Raw genomic sequence first — 21,220 nt, 5'->3', positions numbered from 1 at the left:
CTGTACCCTTATTCTCTCACTCCTCTGAAAGTGTCAGAAAGATTTTTTATTTTATTATTATTATTTTTTTGAGATGGAGTTTCACTCTTATCACCCGGGCTGGAGTGCAATGGTGCAATCTTGGCTCACTGCAACCTCCACCTCCTGGGTTCCAGCGATTATCCTGCCTCAGCCTCCCGAGTAGCTGGGATTACAGGTGTGAGCCACCACGCCCAGCTAATTTTTGTATTTTTAGTAGAGATGGGGTTTCACCATGTTGGCCAAGCTGGTCTCGAACTCAAGCTCATGATCTGCCTGCCTTGGCCTCTCTAAGTGGGGATTACAGGCATGAGCCACCGTGCCCAGCCAAAAGATTAATTTTTTAAAAATGCCTCCTGTGACCTCCATTTCTCTTCTACTTAGAGTCAGAGAGTGTTAAAACTTACAGACCAACTTAATCCAAGCCCCCCATTGGGTAGCTTGGGATGCTGAGGAGAAGATGGAGGGGGATTTGTTTTTGGTAGCCTGCGGGTCCCACAGGAGAAGAGGAAGGAGGCAGTAGGACAGGAAAGGCAAAATTTGGAGGCAGGTTTGGAGGGTAAGGGGTGAAATAGCTGGCCTGGGCTACCAGAGGATCTGGAGCAGGCACCCTTGGCCTTTATAGTTGCAGGGACCCACTTGGCAGGCTGGTGAAGTCTATGAATCCCTTCTCAGGAAGTGTTTTAAATGCATAAAATAAAATGAAAGATTGGATTCTAAAGAAAACCAAATATACTGAAATATAGTTACCAAAATATTTAAAAAACAAATGTGTGATTTAGTAATACATGTACTTCTTTATTAATGCATTAAATAACAAGATCTAGTGATGAGTCTAATAATGACCATAATTTTAAAGTAGTGTTGAGCATATGTGAGCTATGAGAACACGTGGGATTTCTCAACCTGGCATGGTGGCTCATGCCTGTAATCCCAGCACTTTGAGAGGCTGAGGCAGATGGATCACCTGAGGTCAGAAGTTTGAAACCAGCATAGCCACCATGGGGAAACCCTGTCTCCACTAAAAATACAAAAATTAGCCTGGCATGGTGGCACATGCCTGTAATCCCAGCTCCTCGGGAGGCTGAAACAGAAGAATCGCTAGAACCTGGGAGGCAGAGGTTGCTGTGAGCCAAGATCGCAACATTGCACTCCAGTCTGGGCGACAAGAGCAAAATTCCATAGGAAGGAAGGGATTTCTAAATGCTAGATTTCAGTTAGATGCTATTACAAATAACAATATAATTTAGGCCAGGTGTGGTGGTTTACAACTATAATCCTAGCACTTTGGGAAGCCAAGACAGGCAAATCACTTGAGCCCAGAAGTCTGAGGCTGCAGTCAGCTGTGGTTGTGTCACTGCACTCCAGCCTGGGCAGAGAAAGACCATGTCTCTAAACATATATACAATTTATTTTCCATCCATATTCTCAAACTCCTGGCCAAGAGCCCTGATCAAGAGAGATGGCACAGTGGCTGGACATAGTGGCTCACACCTGTAATCCCAGCACCTTGGGAGGCTGAGATATGCGGATCACTTGAGGTCAGGAGTTGGAGAACAGCCTGGCTAACGTGGTGAAACCCCGTCTCTACTAAAAATACAAAAATTAGCTGGGGGCCTGGTGCAGTGGTTCACGCCTGTAATCTCAGCACTTTGGGAGGCAGAGGCAGGTGGATCACCTGAGGTCAGGAGTTTGAGACCAGCCTGGCCAACATGGTGAAACCCTGTCTCTACTAAAAATACAAAATTAGCCAGGCGTGGTGGCCTGTGCCTGTAATTCCAGCTACTTGGGAGGCTGAGGCAAGAGAATCCCTTGAACCTGGGAGGCGGATCTTGCAGTAAGCTGAGGTTGCGCCACTGCACTCCAGCCTAGCGACAAGATCGAAACTCTGTCTCAACAGAAACAAAAAAAAAAAAGAAGAAGAAGAAGCCATGTGCAGTGGTGCACACCTGTAATCCCAGCTACTTGGGAAGCTTAGGCAGGAGAATCACTGTGAAGCCGGAGGACGGAGGTTGCAGTGAGCCAAGATTGCGCTACTGCACTCCAGCCTGGGCAACAGAGTGAGACTCTGTCTCAAAAAAAAACACAAAAAACAAACAATAACAACAAAACCACACACACACAAAAAAAACAAAGATGCCACAGGGGCTGCTTTATTTCTTGAGGGCATCAAGGAGGCCCCCAAGGAGATGCCAGAGTGGCAGAGAGGCAGCCAGTGTTTGAGGAGGAAGGAGCAAGAGCAGGGTAAGGTGATGCCCTTTTAGCTCTCTTCCCCTTCTCTTGTCTTCTAACACATTCTTTTGCCCCCACCCATTCCTTTTGCTGCTCTCCCCACTCCTCTGTCAAGTTCAAAGGGCCAGGAGATGGGGATAGTCCCATTCTTCTGTCCCTCTATCCCAGAACCTGGAGGGAGGTTCTGATAGAAGTGGTGGAGATAGCCTCTGACCCAGCCTCGGGGGTCTCAGCCTGTGGTTCGCTCTTGTTCCAGCATCATTCTGAAAGGCTACAAGCATCCTCTGACACTCGAAGATGTCTGGGAAGTTGATGAAGAGATGAAAACCAAGACATTAGTGAGCAAATTTGAAACGCACATGAAGAGAGAGCTGCAGAAAGCCAGGCGGGCACTCCAGAGACGGCAGCAGAAGAGCTCCCAGCAGAACTCTGGAGCCAGGCTGCCTGGCTTGAACAAGAATCAGAGTCAAAGCCAAGATGTCCTTGTCCTGGTAACTTTCCCTTGAGTGTCTGTGTGAGCACGCTGCATGTTTCAGGCAAGAGTACAATGGCGATTCTGTCCTTACATTTTTATAGCACTTCATACTTCTCAGTGCACTTCATATTATTAATGGTATTTACCATACTGATACTACCTTAGTGATGGATACATGGGGTGTAATGTACTGTTCTCTTTCCTTTGGGGTACTTTTGAAATTTTCCATAATGAAACGTGGTTTTGAAAAAAATAATACCTTAGCATTTCTAGATTTTGCACCTTGTTACAAATTAGCATAAGCACCCAATTTGTTGATTCATTCACTTGAAAATATTTATTGAGCACAACTGTGTGTCAGTGACCATTCTGGGCACTAAAAGAGTGCTCATCTTTTGAGAGCTAGAAAATATATAGTAAGCCCACACATAGGTTACTCTTTGAAAGTAATAATAGCTATTAAGAAAATAAAACAATAGTGTATTTGGAGTGAAGTGCGACTTGAGACAGGGTAACAGGGGAAGCTTCTCAGAGGAGATGACATCTGAACAGACACTCAAATGATGAGATCAGGCCCTCTGAGGGACAGTCAGAGGGAAGTGTGTTCCAGTCAGAAGGAGCAGGCATGCGAGGCTGAGAGGGGAACACGTTTGGCTTGCTCAGGGAATGGCAAGAAGATCCAGGAGAGGGTGCGCATGGGGTGAGATCGGCTCAAGGAAGTGGATGGGGATTAAGCTATGTGGACCCCCTGTGGGCCACAGTAAGGAATCTGGACTTTGTCTGAAGCGGAAGGTTTTGAGCAGAGGAGTAATGAGATTGGATTCATGTTGTGAAAAGCTTACTTGGGCAGCTCCCCAGAGGATGGATAATTGGGGGCAAAAGTGGAAGGTGGAAGGGAGGCCAGGGCAGTTGTCCCGGCAAGGGAGACCCATCAGATGGGACCTCAGTGAAAGACATTGTGAGACAGTATCACTGGTAGGCTGAGAAGCTGGAATTTGGGGCAAGATGAGACTCAGGAGGATGTAATGAGGAGGCCAAAGCATGGACAAAGAGGCTGGTGACTGAATCGTAATGCCCCATGTATTAGTTTCCTAGGGCTGCCATGATAGAGTACCACAACTGGATAGCTTAAAACAGAAATGTACTGTCCCCAGCTCAGGAGGCCAGAAGGCTGAAGTCAAGATATCAGACTCGCTCCCGCTGAAACCTGGAGGGTAGAATCCTCTCTTCCACCTTCTAGTGTTTGCCAGCAATCCTTGGCATTCCTTAACTTCTGGATGCATCACTCTGACCTCTGCCTCGACCGTCACACGACCATCTTCTCCCTGTGTCTGTCTCTTCTCTTCTTGTACAGATACCAGTCATACCGCATTAGGGCCCCAGTTACCTCATCTTAATTTGGTTACATCTGCAAAGACCCTGTTTCCAAATAAGGGCACATTTTAAGGTATTGGGGGTTAGGGCTTCAACATAGCTTTTAGGGGTGGGGATACAATTCAACCCATAACATCTCACAGCAACCATGAAAAGAACAAGCATGAAAAGAACGGAAAGGGCCTCTCAGCATCAAGCCCAGGCCCTTCACTCTCAGGACTGCCTCTCAGGCGCCCGCGCAGATGCGTCTCTGTTTTTACATGGGACTCTTACCAGCTTAGTTGCCTGGTTTTCTAATCTAAAATAGATTACAAGTATCAGTTAGGAGCAGGAGCGTGGAACAGTGAAGGCAGCTAGAAGGGCAGAAGCAACTAAGCCAGGGAGAGACGATCAAAACCTGTACAGAGAAGGCCACGGGGCTCACAGGCTGACCACCGTGGAGCTGCTCAGGCCAGGAACAGACATAACTCTGTGGACACTGTCGTTTGGTTTTGTACCTAGGAAGATGTTAAAAAGAAAAAAAAGAAGTCTGGGACCAAAAAAGATGCTCCAAAATCCTGGTTGATCAAGGCCCTGTTCAAAACTTTCTACATGGTGCTCCTGAAATCGTTCCTACTGAAGCTAGTGAATGACATCTTCACGTTTGTGAGTCCTCAGCTGCTGAAGTGAGTCTCCAGGCCTCAGATGGTCCTTTCAGGGCCTCCTCTGCCACCCTCCTTTTTGCCCCTGTGTATGCAAGCAGGAGCTTTTCTTAAATTCCCATTTTTTAAAAATGCCCATAATTTTCTTCTACCTTAACCTTACAGCATTGTGTTCATGAAGACTGCAGGCAGTTTTCAAGATGTATGATTATATGTACTTCAGCCTCTCTCTTTTCCATGTCTGTCTCCTCACAGGGGGCCGGGTAATTGTTAGGGGCTCTTTCTTGTTAAACTGCTAAGGGCTGAGCCATGTCTAAGTGGTGGGTAGCATATCCCTGGAGAGTAACTGACTTCATCTCTCCATCACAGCCTTCCACGGGAGGTTCAGGTTAATCTTGACAAGACTTCACAATCTGCCATGATCTATGGAGTGAACCACCTGCAGGGAAAGACAGGGCCAAAGCATTGCAGGGGCAGCTAGGTGGAGCATTTCTGTCATTATCCATTCTCACAGCCATGGGTTATCAACCCTAAGCTCTTGCTGCTCATCTCCAAGTAAAAGCAAGAACGCCAGGCTAGGCATGGTGGCTCATGACTGTAATCTCAGCAGTTTGGGAGATTGAGGCAGGAAGATCGTTTGAGGCCAGGAGTTAGAAACCAGGCTGGTCAACATAACGAGACCCCATCTCTACAAAAGAAAATAATTAGCCCGATGCGATGGCATATGCCTGTAGACCCAGCTATTCAGGAGGGTGAGGTGGGAAGATCACCTAAGCCCAGGAGTTCGAGGCTTAATGAACTATGATCCTGCCACTGCACTCCAGCCTGGGCAACAGAGTGAGACTCTGTATCAAAAACAAAACAAAACAGAAAGGACACTGGTAAAACTGTAGAGATTAGGTCTTTCCAAGTCTTTGGACAATTCTGGTCACTTTTGTTACCTACAGTATAAAGGTAGCGTAGTCTAGCTGGCTGTGCATGAGGAGAGAGGCGTCCTTGGAGGCCTTATGGGTATAACTAACTTGGCTTTTCTCTGGCAGATTGCTGATCTCCTTTGCAAGTGACCGTGACACATATTTGTGGATTGGATATTTCTGTGCAATCCTCTTATTCGCTGCAGCTCTCATTCAGTCTTTCTGCCTTCAGTGTTATTTCCAACTGTGCTTCAAGCTGGGTGTAAAAGTACGGACAGCTATCATGGCTTCTGTATATAAGAAGGTAAGCAGAATATGGCAAGTATCGCCAAAGAAAATCCCCTCAGTAAATATGAGCATTGATTCCAAGGTTGAGGAAAATGTGATGGAAATAACTCATCTCAACACTTAATTTTGACTGGCCATACAGCCTCCTTTAGATGTATCTTTTGAAATTAGATTATGAGAAGTGTGTTCACAGACAACGGGTAGAGAGGCCGGGAGGGAAAAGATACTTCCCAGGGAGAAGCTTGCAAGCTGTTCTGGTGCTCAGGATCCACCTTGCAGCCCTGAAGGCTTGGCTACCCATCCATCTCTTCCTGCCTCTCTTGACAAGGTGAAATGCCTTGGAAAGGAATATAAGGTCAGAAAAGAAGCTGGTGAAGGGTCAAACTCTTAAAACCACCAACATTTAACTCAAATACTTAATGAAACCCAGCTCAGAGACCTGGTATATCCATCTCAAGTTGCAATCTTACCAGAGCTCCATCTCCCCAGACCAAATTTCACCTAGCAACTTCTTTTTCTAACCTTTAGCACTAACCCAACCCTCATCTGTCTGACTTCTTTTTTCAATTTGTAAATACATTCGTGCTGACTGCTGAATTCTGCAGACCTGAAAGCTTTTTCATTTCCTTAAGATGATTTTGCTCATCTTCCCTCAGATACATTGTTGCTCTTGTTGTTGTTGTTGTTTTGTTTTGTTTTTTTTTTGAGACGGAGTGTCGCTCTATCGCCAAGGCTGGAGTGCAGTGGTGCAATCTTGGCTCACTGCAACCTCCACCTCCTGGGTTTAAGCGATTCTCCTGCCTTAGCCTCCCGAGCAGCTGAGACTACAGGCACGTGCCACCACGCCCAGCTAATTTTTTGTATTTTTAGTACAGACGGGGTTTCACCGTGTTAGCCAGGATGGTCTCGATCTCCTGACCTCATGATCCGCCCACCTCGGCCTCCCAAAGTGCTGGGATTATAGGCATGAGCCACCGCGTCTGGCCCATACATTGTTTTTAAGGGTTAACTTTCTCAAGGAAACTGTATGTTCCTCATGTCCTCCATACCAAGATGAAGTCCCATTTTGTTCCTTAAGAAATGAAAATACTTCGATCATTAAAAAGTCAGGAAACAGCAGGTGCTGGAGAGGATGTGGAGAAATAGGAACACTTTTACACTGTTGGTGGGACTGTAAACTAGTTCAACCATTGTGGAAGTCAGTGTGGCGATTCCTCAGGGATCTAGAACTAGAAATACCATTTGACCCAGCCATCCCATTACTGGGTATATACCCAAAGGACTATAAATCATGCTGCTATAAAGACACAGGCACACGTATGTTTACTGTGGCACTATTCACAATAGCAAAGACTTGGAACCAACCCAAATGTCCAACAACGATAGACTGGATTAAGAAAATGTGGCACATATACACCATGGAATACTATGCAGCCATAAAAAATGATGAGTTCATGTCCTTTGTAGGGACATGGATGAAACTGGAAACCATCATTCTCAGCAAACTATCGCAAGGACAAAAAACCAAACACCGCATGTTCTCACTCATAGGTGGGAATTGAACAATGAAAACACATGGGCACAGGAAGGGGAACATCACACACTGGGGACTGTTGTGGGGTGGGGGGAGGGGGGAGGGATAGCATTAGGAGATATACCTAATGCTAACTGATGAGTTAATGGGTGCAGCACACCAACATGGCACATGTATACATATGTAACAGACCTGCACATTGTGCACATGTACCCTAAAACTTAAAGTATAATAATAATAAAATAAAAAAAGAAATGAAAATACGGTAGTTATGATCAGTGACTACAGGCTTGCTGAGAAAATTCATCCAGGAGGAGATAGGTTCCAATCTTTTTATAAGTTGGAACACTAGTTGACTTTCTTCCTTTTTTTCCAACACAACACTGGAAAGTTCCATCATAGTAACTTCTCTATTACAGTTCCTACTTTTCTCCTTTGCTTTCCTCTCTAGAAACGCCACTGTGTCTTCGTTTTCCCTGAGTAGATGTTGGTTCGTTGAGAGACAGTGGCAGATAATCCAAGCGTCTTGAGATCAGAAGTCTGGTCAAGTCCTTTGAACTCCCAGATACCCCCCCACTGGAATTTGCCTTCCTCCAGTTGATTTTTAAAATCTTCTTATTCCTTCTGGAGATACTGAGTTTCTGCTGGTTTACAGGTTATAAGGTCACTAACCAGCCTGTCTCAGCCATTGCTAGTAAAGTACACTTCTACGATTTTTTCATAATTGTGATTATTCATTCACACTATTTTGATTCTTAATCTTCCAGGTTTTGCAACTGTTACAATCAATAAAGAGATTTATAAAATAGAACCCTCAATGATACTTTTATTCAAATAAATATCGCTATTAGAAGAGTGGAAGAAAATTACTAATTTATATGTTTAGACAATGCTTCACTACTTATGAAACATTTTTTACGTTCACTATCAATTCACAGGGCTATTGCCCTGTGAAATAAGTACATTATACCTATTTTACAAAGAAAACTCAGGCTTGGATAATTTCAATGCCTGCAATCATGTAGCCAGGAGTTGTCCCCACACAAGGGCTACTGGGACTACATTTATTGAAAATAGAAATGTATAGTGATTACCTTGAAGGGCAATTAAATGTTGTTAGTTGTTTTCTTTTTTTTCCCCCTCTTTCATACCAAAGGGAAGGCATAGCAGTGGGCTGATTCCTCTAGAACCTTGGTGGTCTAACATTTTAGAAAACTTTCTTCTTTTTACTGTACAGCCAAGAATCCCGATATGTTCCAAAGAATGTATTGGTGGATTAAGATGACAGTAATGCTTCTAGGAGGAGATGGAAGTAGTATGGGCCACTTGTAGCCCGTACACTATCTTTGTGGGAATTATAATGTGGCTCTCCTTCTTCTAGAAAGATGCAGCCTACTCCAGATGGTGCCTTGGTGGCATAGTGCAAGTTGGTTTCAGTGCTGTGGTACATTTGTGCAAGGCATTATTGTAAGTGACAGACCTGTGGGTATCAGCCTCCTGACCTCTCTAACATGAGAACAGGAAGCCCGTATTACAAGATCAGGCATCTAGATAGTGCCTGAAAAATCCTGACAATACAAAAGTCTTTTATTTTGTTTGATTTTATTTATTTATTTTTCAAGATGGAGTCTTGCTCTGTAGCCCAGGCTGGAGTGCAGTGGCACGATCTCGGCTCACTGCAGCCCCCGCCTTCCAGGTTCCAGCAGTTCTCCTGCCTTAGCCTCCCGAGCAGCTGGGATTATAGGCACCCGCCACCATGCCGATCTAATTTTTGTATTTTAAGTAGAGATGCGGTTTCGCCATATTAGCCAGGCTGGTCTTGAACTCCTGACCTCAGGTGATCTGCCTGCCTCATCCTCCCAAAGTGCTAGGATTACAGGCGTGAGCCACTGTACCCAGCCTACAAAAGTTATTTTACTTCAAAGTATGAAGTCTGAAGTTTTCCTCTTCATTCTAAATTCTCCGTCCTTCTTGGGAATGATTGCAACCTCTTCATAAGAGTATGACTCCAAATAACATTGCCACATCAAAAGCCTCTGAGGTCAAAATCAATACATGCTGGTTCCCTCCTTCCCTTCTCCCTTTCCTCCTTCCCTTCCTCCCTCTCTCCTTCCATCCATCCATCCCTCCTTTTCTTCCATCCTTCGGTATTTGATTCTCTACTATGAGCCACATAATATAGTAGTGAAATAGACAGGTGTTGCCCTCATCCTCACAGAGTTTACATCTAGTGGAGAAACAGAAAAAAACAAACTAATTATGGTTCATTGTGATGAATGTAATGACAAAGATAAGCTCAGGATATTATGAGAGTACACAGGATGAGTATCTAACCCCACTTGGTAGTCAGGGTGGTTTTCTTACAAGAAGTTACATCTCAGCTGACACCAAAGGATAAATAGGAGTTTTCTGGGCAAAGAAGTGTGTGGATGGGTAGAGTTGGAGGAAGGTGGGGATAAGAGGAAAGAGTGGTCAGAATGAGGGAACACCATGTGTAAGATTTGGAGGCAAGAAGTCACAGTGCCTTGGAGAAGCTGTGTCCATATGGAGCACATCCTTCCATTGTAATCTCACTTCCTGAGCTTCCTCTTCGACTCCCTAGTATCCTTGGCTTTGTCCATGGGTCCCAATTTCAATCTTTATCTTTAGGCATTGACCCTATCCAACTTGGCCAGGAAGGAGTACACCGTTGGAGAAACAGTGAACCTGATGTCTGTGGATGCCCAGAAGCTCATGGATGTGACCAACTTCATGCACATGCTGTGGTCAAGTGTTCTACAGATTGTCTTATCTATCTTCTTCCTATGGAGAGAGTTGGGACCCTCAGTCTTAGCAGGTGTTGGGGTGATGGTGCTTGTAATCCCAATTAATGCGATCCTGTCCACCAAGAGTAAGACCATTCAGGTAAAGAAAAAGTCACCCAGAAGAATATAAGCTTTCTTTAAAGTGTAAACCCTTTTTCTTACTCTACTCTAATTCTTAATGGGAGTTTGGGCGAGGCACAGCTGGTGGAAGACTTCTACCATCTCAAGTGTACTTAGCTGTCTCTGAGTTCCCTTTTCATCTTCTGACGACTCTTAGGGTTTATATAAACTCCTCTGCATTCATGTTAGAGGGAAGAGCCTGACTGGGGAAGGAAGGGCTGCCCCAGAGATGCTGCACATAATTCTTCCATCTTGCTCTGCTGGGCTGCCCTAAGAACAGGGATTTGGGGCCCTGCTTCTCCATTATAGCAATCTAAACCAACCACAGAGAGCAGTCACATGAGTGATCCAAATTTCAGCCTGAGCCTTGGCAATCACCCCGCTACCACCAGGTGGGAGGGCTCTGTGCAGACAGTGTCCTCAGTCCTGCCAGAAGTCACAGGTTGGGTGGGTGGACTTGACAGTGTATATGATTTATTCACTCATTTGTTTTGCATTCAAGTTACAAATAATTGTTTTGAAAATATTTCTTGCATATCTTACTTCTCACTTCTCTGAGAACACAGCAGTGAGTTAGGGCTCCTGTTCTCATGGATCTTACATTCTACCTGGTGGGGTGGTAGAGAGACAGGCAATACACAAAGAAGAAAAATATCAGATCATGATAAGTATTATACGGAGAATTCAACAGGGTGATGAGATAGTGAGTGAGTGGGTGGTTATTTTCAATGAGTTCAGGGAAGGCCTCTTGGGGAGTGAACATTTAAGTTAAACTCTGAATGACAGAAGCCTGACTGTAAAGGAGAAAGCCTTGGGAAGGGCAGGGGAAGAACAGCCTGGGAGGTGGGTACCGTCAGGCAAGGGCTATGGAGCAGAAACAAGCTTGGCACAAGCAAGGATCAGAAAGAAGATGGGTGTGACAGGAGCAGAGTGGGCAAAGAGGAGAGTGGAGGGAGGTGAATCCCATCACTGGGCACCTCAAGTTCTTAGTAAGCGGCAGCCACAAAGTAGCAGTGAAGGCTGATGTCTGCAGCAAACCTGAGCCCTGTCTCATGGAAGCGTATATTGTTTTTCTTTTGCTTTTTTCCTGGCAGGTCAAAAATATGAAGAATAAAGACAAACGTTTAAAGATCATGAATGAGATTCTTAGTGGAATCAAGGTGAGAATCTGAGCGTAGGTGGCTCTCTGTGGGTAAGGACAGAAGCAGCGGCTCTCTTGGCCTTTGCAAACCCTGGTAGAGGTGATGGATTCCTGCTTCTGGGCCAGTTGTGTCACATGACTTTTGTTTCATGTCCTCCTGTCCCTCTCAGGTCCTCCGTTGAACCCCGATTTCTATTTATTCACCCTAAATAGCTTGTTTTGTTTTGACACTTTACTGTAGAAGTTTTTAAACATATAGAAAAGTAAAGACTATCATGAACCCCTACGAACTTTTCACCTAGCTCCAGGAATTATCAGCATGACCTAACTAGTTTCATCTATAAACCCACACCCCTCACACTTGCTGGATTATTTTAAAGCAAATCTCAGAGATCTTGTCATTTCATTCATAAATACTGTGTATGTATCTCTAAAAGAAAGACTTACTTTTAAAATATAGCCACAATACCATTATCATACCTACAAAAAAAATTAACATTCTTTGATACCATCAAAGTTCCCAAGTTGCCTCATATGTGCCTTTTGTTTGTTTTGCTGTTGGTTAGATTGAATAAGGACTCAAAAAATGTCCATGCATGGTATTTAATTGATAGTGATTTTAATCTACAACAGTCTCTCTCTCTCCCTCTCTGTCTGTCTCTGTGTTTGTGTGTGTCTTGGTCATTCCAAAAAAACTAGGTTATTTGTCCTATTTCCTGTATTTCCTGTAAATTGATAGTTAGATCTAAAAGTTTGATTTATTTAGATTTGATTTGGGGGTGGGAGTACAAGGTTGCTTTCAAGTGGTGCTGTGTGCTTCCAAACTGCAGCGATGGTGACTTGAGTGGGCCCAGGCGGTGTCAGCCTGATCCATCCCTTACAAGGTTTCCTGCTAGTCTTTCACTAGAGCAGTGGTTTGTGATGCTGGCAGTACATTAGAATCACCTGAGAAATTTGAAGTTTGTAAAACCCACTGAGGCTGGGGGCCTACTTCAAACCATTTAAATTGGACTCTGGGAGTGAGGCCCAGACATGTATATTTTTTAAGTTCCCTAGATGATTCTAATATGCCACCAAGGTGAAAAACACTATTGTAAGAATTTTATGATCATTGCCTAGGTCTGTTATTTCATTAGGAATTGCAAAAGAGTGAAATTTTTAAATTCTGTTATTCCCTTGACATTGATTAGCTGGAATTTTATGAAGAAGAATTATCTTTCATCAACTTGTTGGTTACCCTAAAATGAAGTTTGTATGGGATAGACAGAATAAATGCTTGCTTCTTTCCCTCTATTTACCAGCTTTCATGATAATGCATTTCATCCTCCAGAGGTGACCAATAAGTTCTTTTAACTAAATATTGTTTTGAATTAATGCATCTTAACATTATCCTAAACTTTTTAAAAATGAAACAGAGCCCCCTTTTAACTCCTTATTGATTCTCCACACAGAGCTCTGAAATGTCCTTCTATGAATGTGGCAAAACTAAAAGAGAGAGCTGGTTTTGAATCTCAGCTCTACCACTGGGTAGCTTAACTTGCCAAAAGTTTGGCAAGGTTCCCTTGCCTCTCTCAACTTGTTTCCTTATAGTTTAAATGAAGATAATAACTCTACAAATGTAAGGTGACTAACTCACCTCAATTTGCCCAGAACTTTTTAAGTCTTAACACTGGAAGGCCCGTGTCCTGGGCAGCCCTTTAGTCCCAGGCAAACTGGAACAGTTAGTCATACAATTAGTGAGACAATGTATTTAAAATGCTTTGTACATAGTAGGTTGTCAACAAATACAAGCTACCTTTCTGTAATCATACTTTATAATCTGGATTTCTATTCCCCACATTTTGGGGACTATATCTTAAAACATGGGTGGATCAGGTATACCTGGTGCCCTTTCAGGGGCAATCATGTGAACTGTATTTTTTTCTTCAACTTATTAGATCCTGAAATATTTTGCCTGGGAACCTTCATTCAGAGACCAAGTCCAAAACCTCCGGAAGAAAGAGCTCAAGAACCTGCTGGCCTTTACTCAACTACAGTGTGTAGTAATATTCGTCTTCCAGTTAACTCCAGTCCTGGTGAGTAGCAGAGGGATCCATGGGCTGGATATTCACCTGGACCTGCATCAGCTTCCTGAAGAGGAAGTTCACTTTTGATAGACTAGCTGGCACCGCTAGGCCTGACCGCAAGATCCAGGGGACTTGTCCCTCTCACCGCCCCATGCTGCTTTTCCTCCTTTGTACCATACCCCCAGCTCTAGTTTCACCTTTGTGTACTGTACGGTGGTCTGGCAGCCCAGAACAATTTTTCAGGATGCACAGCAAGAATGTGGTATGAGGAAGGATTGGCTTAGGAGGCTTTCTTGTCTTCTTTGGGAGGTGGTGTAGGTCTATAGTGGAAGGAACACTGATATAGGATCCAGGAGACCTGAGCTCTGGTCCTAGTAATCCATTAATTGACTTTGTGACCTTGGGGAAGATATTTCCTCCTCTCCTGGGCTCACTTTTCTCATCTGTAACATGGGGAGGCTGGAGGATCTTTAAGGCGTCTTCAACTCTGATATACGGTGTTCCTGAAACTTAGCACAATGCTGCTTGGTCCCTTTTAGGAATAAATTGCTCATGACCTTGCCCTTTCCAGGTATCTGTGGTCACATTTTCTGTTTATGTCCTGGTGGATAGCAACAATATTTTGGATGCACAAAAGGCCTTCACCTCCATTACCCTCTTCAATATCCTGCGCTTTCCCCTGAGCATGCTTCCCATGATGATCTCCTCCATGCTCCAGGTAGGTCGGCACTCTCACTGCTAACTGCCTATTTCTGGTTAAAAGCCTTGAAGTCCAGAATGACAGGATATCACATCCCATGTCTAACTTTTGCTGGTAAACTTTCAAGAGAGAGATCTGTTTGGTCTCTGGAGACCAATGGTTTGACCTTACTAAAATCATGAGTTTTCTGAGCCCCAGTTTATCTAACTATAAAATGAGGATAATCATACCAATCTCATCTACCTCACAGGGAGACAATCTTGTGAAAGCATTTCGTGAGATTATTATGTTTAGTCCTAGTACTGGGAACATTTCCCAGCCCAATTTCTCTCATATTTTTCCAAGGCTCTTGAGGTGTTGAGATATCATTAGGCAAATATGGCCTAAAGGGAGAAGAGAGACCCTCCCTTTGCATAAACCCATGTGTTGGTCAAACCAAATGCAAATTGAGAGCCTCAAGCTATCAGAAAATGAGACTGGAGTTCAGGAAACCTTGGATGGACCAGAGGGAATACCTGGGTTCTGAAAACTGAGCATAGTCACTGATATGCGACAAGTACCAGATCTGCAGAGGCAGGTCACCGGACAGGCAGCAGACTGATGAGAAGGCCTGAATGACAGGAGTGTGGTGACTTGCATTTATCCCCGAAGTGGCTGGCTTCAGAGAGCTCAGACCATGGGGAAGAGAAGGCCTCCCTGTCCCGGAGGGTGTAAAGAAAAGCTGGCAGATTTGGCAGGTAAAGAAGCAACAGGATCTTTTTAGATACAATTTATTGCATAAATAGCAAAAGCAAGATCAGCAAAGGTATCAGCTCCCTGCATTCCTGGTCCTCAGGATAACACTGAATCAAAAAGGGTCAGATGGTGGCTGGGCTCACACCTGTAATCCCAACACTTTGGAAGGCTGAGGCAGGCAGATCACCTGAGGTCAGGAGTTTGAGACCAGCCTGGCCAACATGGTGAAACCCCATCTCTACTAAAAAAAAAACAAAAATTAGCCAGGCATGGTGGCACGCACCTGTAGTCCCAGCTACTCGAGAGGCTGAGGCACGAGAATCACTTGAACCTGGGAGGTGGAGGTTGCAGTGAGCCAAGATTGTACCCTTGCACTCCAGGCTGGGCGACAGAGTGAGACTCCATCTCAAAACAAAACAAAACGAAACAAAACAAAAGGGTCAAATGGCCATGCAATGTGAGCAGTGGGGTACTCTGTTTTTGAGGAGCTGATCCATGCAGCAGTTAAGTGGTTCTGTAGCCTGCTTCTGTACCCTAAGGAGGGAACAGGCAGCAAGCCTAAGACTTCATCAGAGCCTGGGTGGCAATGAAAAACCGTCTCATGACAGCCTCCTTGGAAGAGAGGGAAGTAGGTGAGAAGCATCCTTGTAGAAGTGCCTCAAAATCTTCCCAAGTTCTCAAGTTCCAGGGACTGCAGGGTATTCTGCCAACACTTACCTCACCTGCAATTTAAGCTTTGGCTATCTGGCCTATGTGGAAGTGTGCAGGGTCCCCCTGATGCCACAGCCATTTCCTCTTTAGAGGCTCCCAGGAGTGGCTTAGTTAGGATGCTGGATGGGCATCAGGGCATAGACTCAGTTAAATAAGAGAAAGCCAGGGGCCTAGTTACCAGAACCGGACAGAAGTTAAGTTTTTGTCTTAGAAGGCAGGAGGTACTTTCTGGAATTAGGGCCAAAGACTGGAGAGAGACAGCAGAAGAGTTGAACTCCATGAGTTTGCTCAAGAACTGAAATAGAGCATCCACTTCCATCTGTCCGTGGTGGGATAGCTTCCAGGGCTGAGTTCGGTGGAGATTAGGAGATGCCAGCTGTGGCAAATAGAAAATCACTGGCTAATGACAAAGTCAAAATCTCTCTGCTTGTGCCTGTTACTGACTTTAATTCTTGAGATCCTTTGTGTCCTTCTCTAGGCCAGTGTTTCCACAAAGCGGCTAGAGAAGTACTTGGGAGGGGATGACTTGGACACATCTGCCATTCGACATGACTGCAATTTTGGTAAATAAATTTGGAAGTTGCTTCCCAAACTTATTCGCAGTGCTGGTGCCAGAATTTTGATAATACAAGAGCTTAGTAGCAGCAAACTGAGAGAGAGCGTGGAGATTTGTCTTGAGCCTATGCTTGCATAAGATACATACTGTTCTTATTTGAATTATGTTTACACTTAGAGCAGATTGCTCAACTAGATTGCTAAGTAAAGCTGGGGCAGCTCTTCCAAGGATAAGCAGGGAATCCTGCAAAAGATCCAGAAAGCAGAAGTCAGGATAGAGCCAAGTGTGTGGGATTGGGAAGGTAGCCTAGAGTGAAAGAATACTCAGATTCTGAAGGTTTAAAGATTGGGGGCCAGCCATGGCCAGACTGGGCATAGGACTGGAATCCATAGTGGGGAGGATTTAGATATGGAAGTGGAATTCATACAAGGGGACTGGGCAACAGAGGGCCTGAGAGTATACCCAGAGTATCCATAGGTCAGGAATCTGGGCTACCAGTAGGCTTGGGAGTTCTGAATCAAAAAGGACTTTAGCCAGGTGCAGTGGCTGACATCTGTAATCCCAGCACTTTGGGAGGCCGAGGGGGGTGGATCACCTGAGGTCAGGAGTTCGAGACAAGCCAGACCAACATGGAGAAACCCCGTCTCTACTAAAAATACAAAATTAGCTGAGTATGGTGGCGCATGCCTGTAATCCCCGCTTCTCGGGAGGCTGAGGCAGGAGAATCACTTGAACCTGGGAGGCGGAGGTTGCGGTGAGCTGAGATTGCGTCATTGCACTCCAGCCTGGGCAACAAGAGTGAAACTCCATCTCAAAAAAAAAAAAAAAAAAAGGGACTTTAGGCTGGACGCAGTGGCTCATACCTATAATCCCGTCCCTTTGGGAGGCTGAGACGGTCAGATTGCTTGAGTTCCAAGAGTTCAAGACTAGCCTGGGTGACATGGCGAAACCCTGTCTGTACTAAAAACACAAAAATTAGTGGGGCATGGTGGTGGATTCCTGTAGTCCCAGCTACCTGGAGGCTGAGGTAGGAGAATCTCTTGAGCCCGGAAAGTCAAGGCGGCAGTCAGCCAAGATTGCACCACTGCACTCCAGCCTGGGTGAGACAAAGTGAGACCATGACTCAAAAAAAAAAAAAAAAAGGACTTCATATGCAGGCCACTTCTGGTCTCATGGTCTCATTCTAGGAGATTTCATTTGCCTCCTGTTAGCGTAGAAGCCAGCACTTAGCAGAAACAATCCTGGGAGCTGATGGAGAAAGCGGAGAGAGACACGTGAAGGCAGACAGTCACATGGGGACCTACATTGGACTAAAAGAGGGCTTTTTCTCAACAGACAAAGCCGTGCAGTTTTCTGAGGCCTCCTTTACCTGGGAACATGATTCGGAAGCCACAATCCGAGAGTGAGTTGCCTTCTTTCCATCCTAACGTTCTTTAGCATTCTCGCTGCCTGGCCTATTCTCAGAAAATTCCATGTAATAGAATACTTGGGGAAATGAGCTATGTGCATGTCTTCAGTTAGACACTAGTGCAGGATAAACCCCTGGAGAGATGAGCTAAAAGCAAAGGTTCTCAGCCCTTTCCCCTGATAACTGCATTTGCCACCCTGCTTTCCTACTATGGGACCATGAATATCCAGCTGTGATCCCATGAGGACATTTGTGTGTGCAGATTGTGGATGGAGGTAGTGCAGCGTTGGCAGGTGGCCGGCATCTCTGGGTATGGTAGAAGACAAACACAAGAACCTGAATTCAGTATAAGTTCATTCATTCAAGAATAGCAATCAGGAACATTGGAATCTGGCTTCTTAGTGTGTATCTTCTGCACATAGTGTGTCTCTTAAGCACCATGTGTGATAGCACACCCAATTCATCCACTGAGCACAGCACACAGAGTACACCAGGAGGCTGAATAGGCCATACCTTTCTTTCTTCACAACTGAGCACATCTTACTGTCTCCTTACTATACTCCTGACTTCCCACTGCTCTATCTTGTTCCTATAGCCTTTAACATGGACTCCAGAGCTAGCCGCAGGATGAGTTGGGGCAGGAGCACCTGCTCTGAACCCTCCTAACCCAGCAGGTTCCCTTTCCAGAGAGGAAACTGGGCAGGGCTTCCACTTCACTGTTATAGGTCTGGAAGAAATTCACCTCAATGGGCAGATTCAGAAAGACTGAACAAGTTCCTAATGTTCTAGAGACTCAAATAACAGGGTTAGCACACAGAGTTTCCGGGAACCTATCCCACTGTGGGCCCCTACTCAGCCAGATACAGTCAAATATTCAGGAGAAGGGCCAGGGAATCTACTTTCAGCAAATGTTCCAGGTTACACATTTAGTAGCTAAATTTGGGAAATGTTAATCTAGTCCAATCCCATTAGTAAGAAAGGAGGGGTCCTTAGTCCAAAGGAAGTGACCTTCCAAGATAACATAGCCCAGCAGTGTCAGGGTTGGGACTTGAACCAAGCCAGGTCTCCAGGCCCCCACTAGGGTCTTGTTCAATGGGTAACCATGTTAGTTCTAGGAGAATTTTATCATTGGAAATGCACATTTGACACAAACAGCTTATAGATGAGTTGGATAAATTAGGGCTCATTAGGGCTCATTCTCTAGCCTTTTAGTGCTAAGAAAAGAAAAAGTAAAAGTATTAAAGAAGCACTTTGGGGTCTTGTATATCCAAGGCAAATTTTCCAATCTTGAGGGGAAATCTCCTAATACCAGACTTCATGGAAACTCAGAGAAGTGACTTGAACTACTCTCCAATACCCAACCCCTGCTATCTCCTTCAAAGACATTCCTCTCTTTCAGTGTGAACCTGGACATTATGCCAGGCCAACTTGTGGCTGTGATGGGCCCTGTCGGCTCTGGGAAATCCTCCTTGATATCAGCCATGCTGGGAGAAATGGAAAATGTCCATGGGCACATCACCATCAAGGTGAGAGGGAACGTCAATGCAAAAGCCTCTGACTCCCGAATGTCAGCAGCTTCGTGCTTTTGCCTCACTGGGGAGAAGGCACTGAGGGCTAGTAGGTGAGGCCTTGGAGACGTCAGACTGTGATTCTCTGTCCCATTTCAGCTTTATATAATCAGTTGCTGAGGGTAAGACTTGGGAATCTGCATTTTTAATGAGCTCTAAAGGTGATTCTCATATGCATACTACAGTGTGAAAACTGCTGATTAGAGATGTCTTCCTTCAAAATATAGGCATTTCTGGCTAGGCACGGTGGCTCATGCCTGTAATCCCAGCACTTTCAGAGGCCGAGCCAGGCAGATCACCTGAGGTCAGGAGTTCGAGAGTAACCTGGTCAACATGGTGAAACCCTGTCTCTACTAAAAATACAAAATTAGCCGGGCATGGTGGCATGTGCCTATAATCCCAGCTACTTGGGAGGCTGAGGCATAAGAATCACTTGAGTCCAGGAGGGCTGCAATGAGCCAAGATCATGCCACTGCACTCCAGCATGAGTGACAGAGAGAGACTCTGTCTCAAAAATATATATATATATAGGCATTTCTGCTTTAGCTATGTACTTGTTTCTGAAAAATAACACATCCTGCAAAACTGTACAGTAAAAATAACAGGACCTAGGGGACAATAATTGTAATAGATCACTAAAAACTTATATAACTTTGTAACCAAACTACCAACAAAAACAATACCAACCATAACAATAACATCAAGAGCAATACAAACAGTAGCATTGTAAAATCAACACTGGCATTTGCACCCAACATTACAATTACTCTTGGACCTCTCTCTTCCTCCTTTGGGAGCTAAATCTTTGATGGCATTTGCTACCAAAATAAAAATCTGGTGTAGGGTGTTGTCTTCTTCATCAATTATATATATATATAGAGAGAGAGAGAGAGAGAGAGTCTCGCTCTGTCACTCAGGCTGGAGTGCAATAGCACTCACCCCCCTGGTTGGAACATTCTCCTACCTCAGCCTCCAAGACTGGATTACAGGTGTGTTTTTTTTTTTTTTTTTTTGCTTTAAGTTCCAGGAAACATTTGCAGAACGTGTAGGTTTGTTACATAGGTATACATGTGCCATGGTGGTTTGCTGCACCTATTGACCTGTCATCTAGGTTCCCTCCCCTCGCCCCTCACTCCCCAACAGGCCCTGGTGTGTGTTGTTCCCTTCCCTGTATCCATGTGTTCTCACTGTTCAACTCCCACTTATGAGTGAGAACATGCAGTGTTTGGTTTTCTGTTCCTGTGTTAGTTTGCTGAGGATGATGCTTCTAGCTTCATCCATGTCCCTACAAAGGACATGATCTCATTCCTTTTTATGGCTGCATAGTATTCCATGGTATATATGTACCACATTTTCTTTATCCAGTCTATCATTGATGATGCCTGGCTAATTTTTGTACTTTTAGTAGAGGCGGGGTTTCGCCATGTTGGCCAGGCTGGTCTCAAACTCCTGGCCTCAAGTGATCCATCTGCCTCAGTCTCCCAAAGTGCTTGGATTATATGGGTAAGCCAGTGGGCCTGGCTAATTATGATTTTTTTTTTTAACACAGAGGAAAATGTTTTCATGGCATCTTCATCAGTACTCTGAACTTTTCCAGAGAGCTATATTTAGGGAAAATTATAGTTATTTTTGAATTGTTACCACTACTTGTACCAAAGAGAGGCGTATCTATAGATTTTCAGCTTTTTTTCTTAAGATCTTCATATATTGCTAAGGGTTTCTTTTTAAGTATGAGAATGCTTTCTCCAATTGATTTATATTGACCTGCTTGGAAAAGAAATGTAAGAACCAGCTGTTCTTCTACGATATACTGACATCATTTCCTGATTTAGTAACCACTAATGAACTAATCTGCAATTTTAAGAACATGCACTGTAGCAGAGCAGACTACAGATTTAAGTCTGTCTTCTAACTCCTTTTGGGAACCTTTTTGTT

At 44.5% G+C, this 21,220-nt stretch overlaps 1 protein-coding gene across 1 annotated transcript in view; it reads left to right on the top strand.

Moving 5' to 3' along the window:
* Window positions 1–21,220, top strand: part of ABCC2 (ATP binding cassette subfamily C member 2) — a 59,029-nt gene that overhangs the window by 12,267 nt on the left and 25,542 nt on the right. Inside the window, exons 8-17 of the mRNA XM_032170059.2 lie at window positions 2,507–2,741; window positions 4,601–4,764; window positions 5,781–5,958; window positions 10,126–10,380; window positions 11,495–11,560; window positions 13,479–13,616; window positions 14,179–14,325; window positions 16,232–16,316; window positions 17,645–17,711; window positions 19,117–19,243. Coding sequence (XP_032025950.1) covers window positions 2,507–2,741; window positions 4,601–4,764; window positions 5,781–5,958; window positions 10,126–10,380; window positions 11,495–11,560; window positions 13,479–13,616; window positions 14,179–14,325; window positions 16,232–16,316; window positions 17,645–17,711; window positions 19,117–19,243 — 1,462 coding nt within the window. The remainder of the gene's footprint in view (window positions 1–2,506; window positions 2,742–4,600; window positions 4,765–5,780; window positions 5,959–10,125; window positions 10,381–11,494; window positions 11,561–13,478; window positions 13,617–14,178; window positions 14,326–16,231; window positions 16,317–17,644; window positions 17,712–19,116; window positions 19,244–21,220) is intronic.

Source organism: Hylobates moloch, unplaced genomic scaffold (assembly GCF_009828535.3).
Source record: "Hylobates moloch isolate HMO894 unplaced genomic scaffold, HMol_V3 SCAFFOLD_3, whole genome shotgun sequence".
Classification (NCBI taxonomy): domain Eukaryota; kingdom Metazoa; phylum Chordata; class Mammalia; order Primates; family Hylobatidae; genus Hylobates; species Hylobates moloch.
The sequence above is the reverse complement of the archived record's forward strand: the minus strand, read 5'-3'. Positions and strand labels throughout refer to the sequence as shown.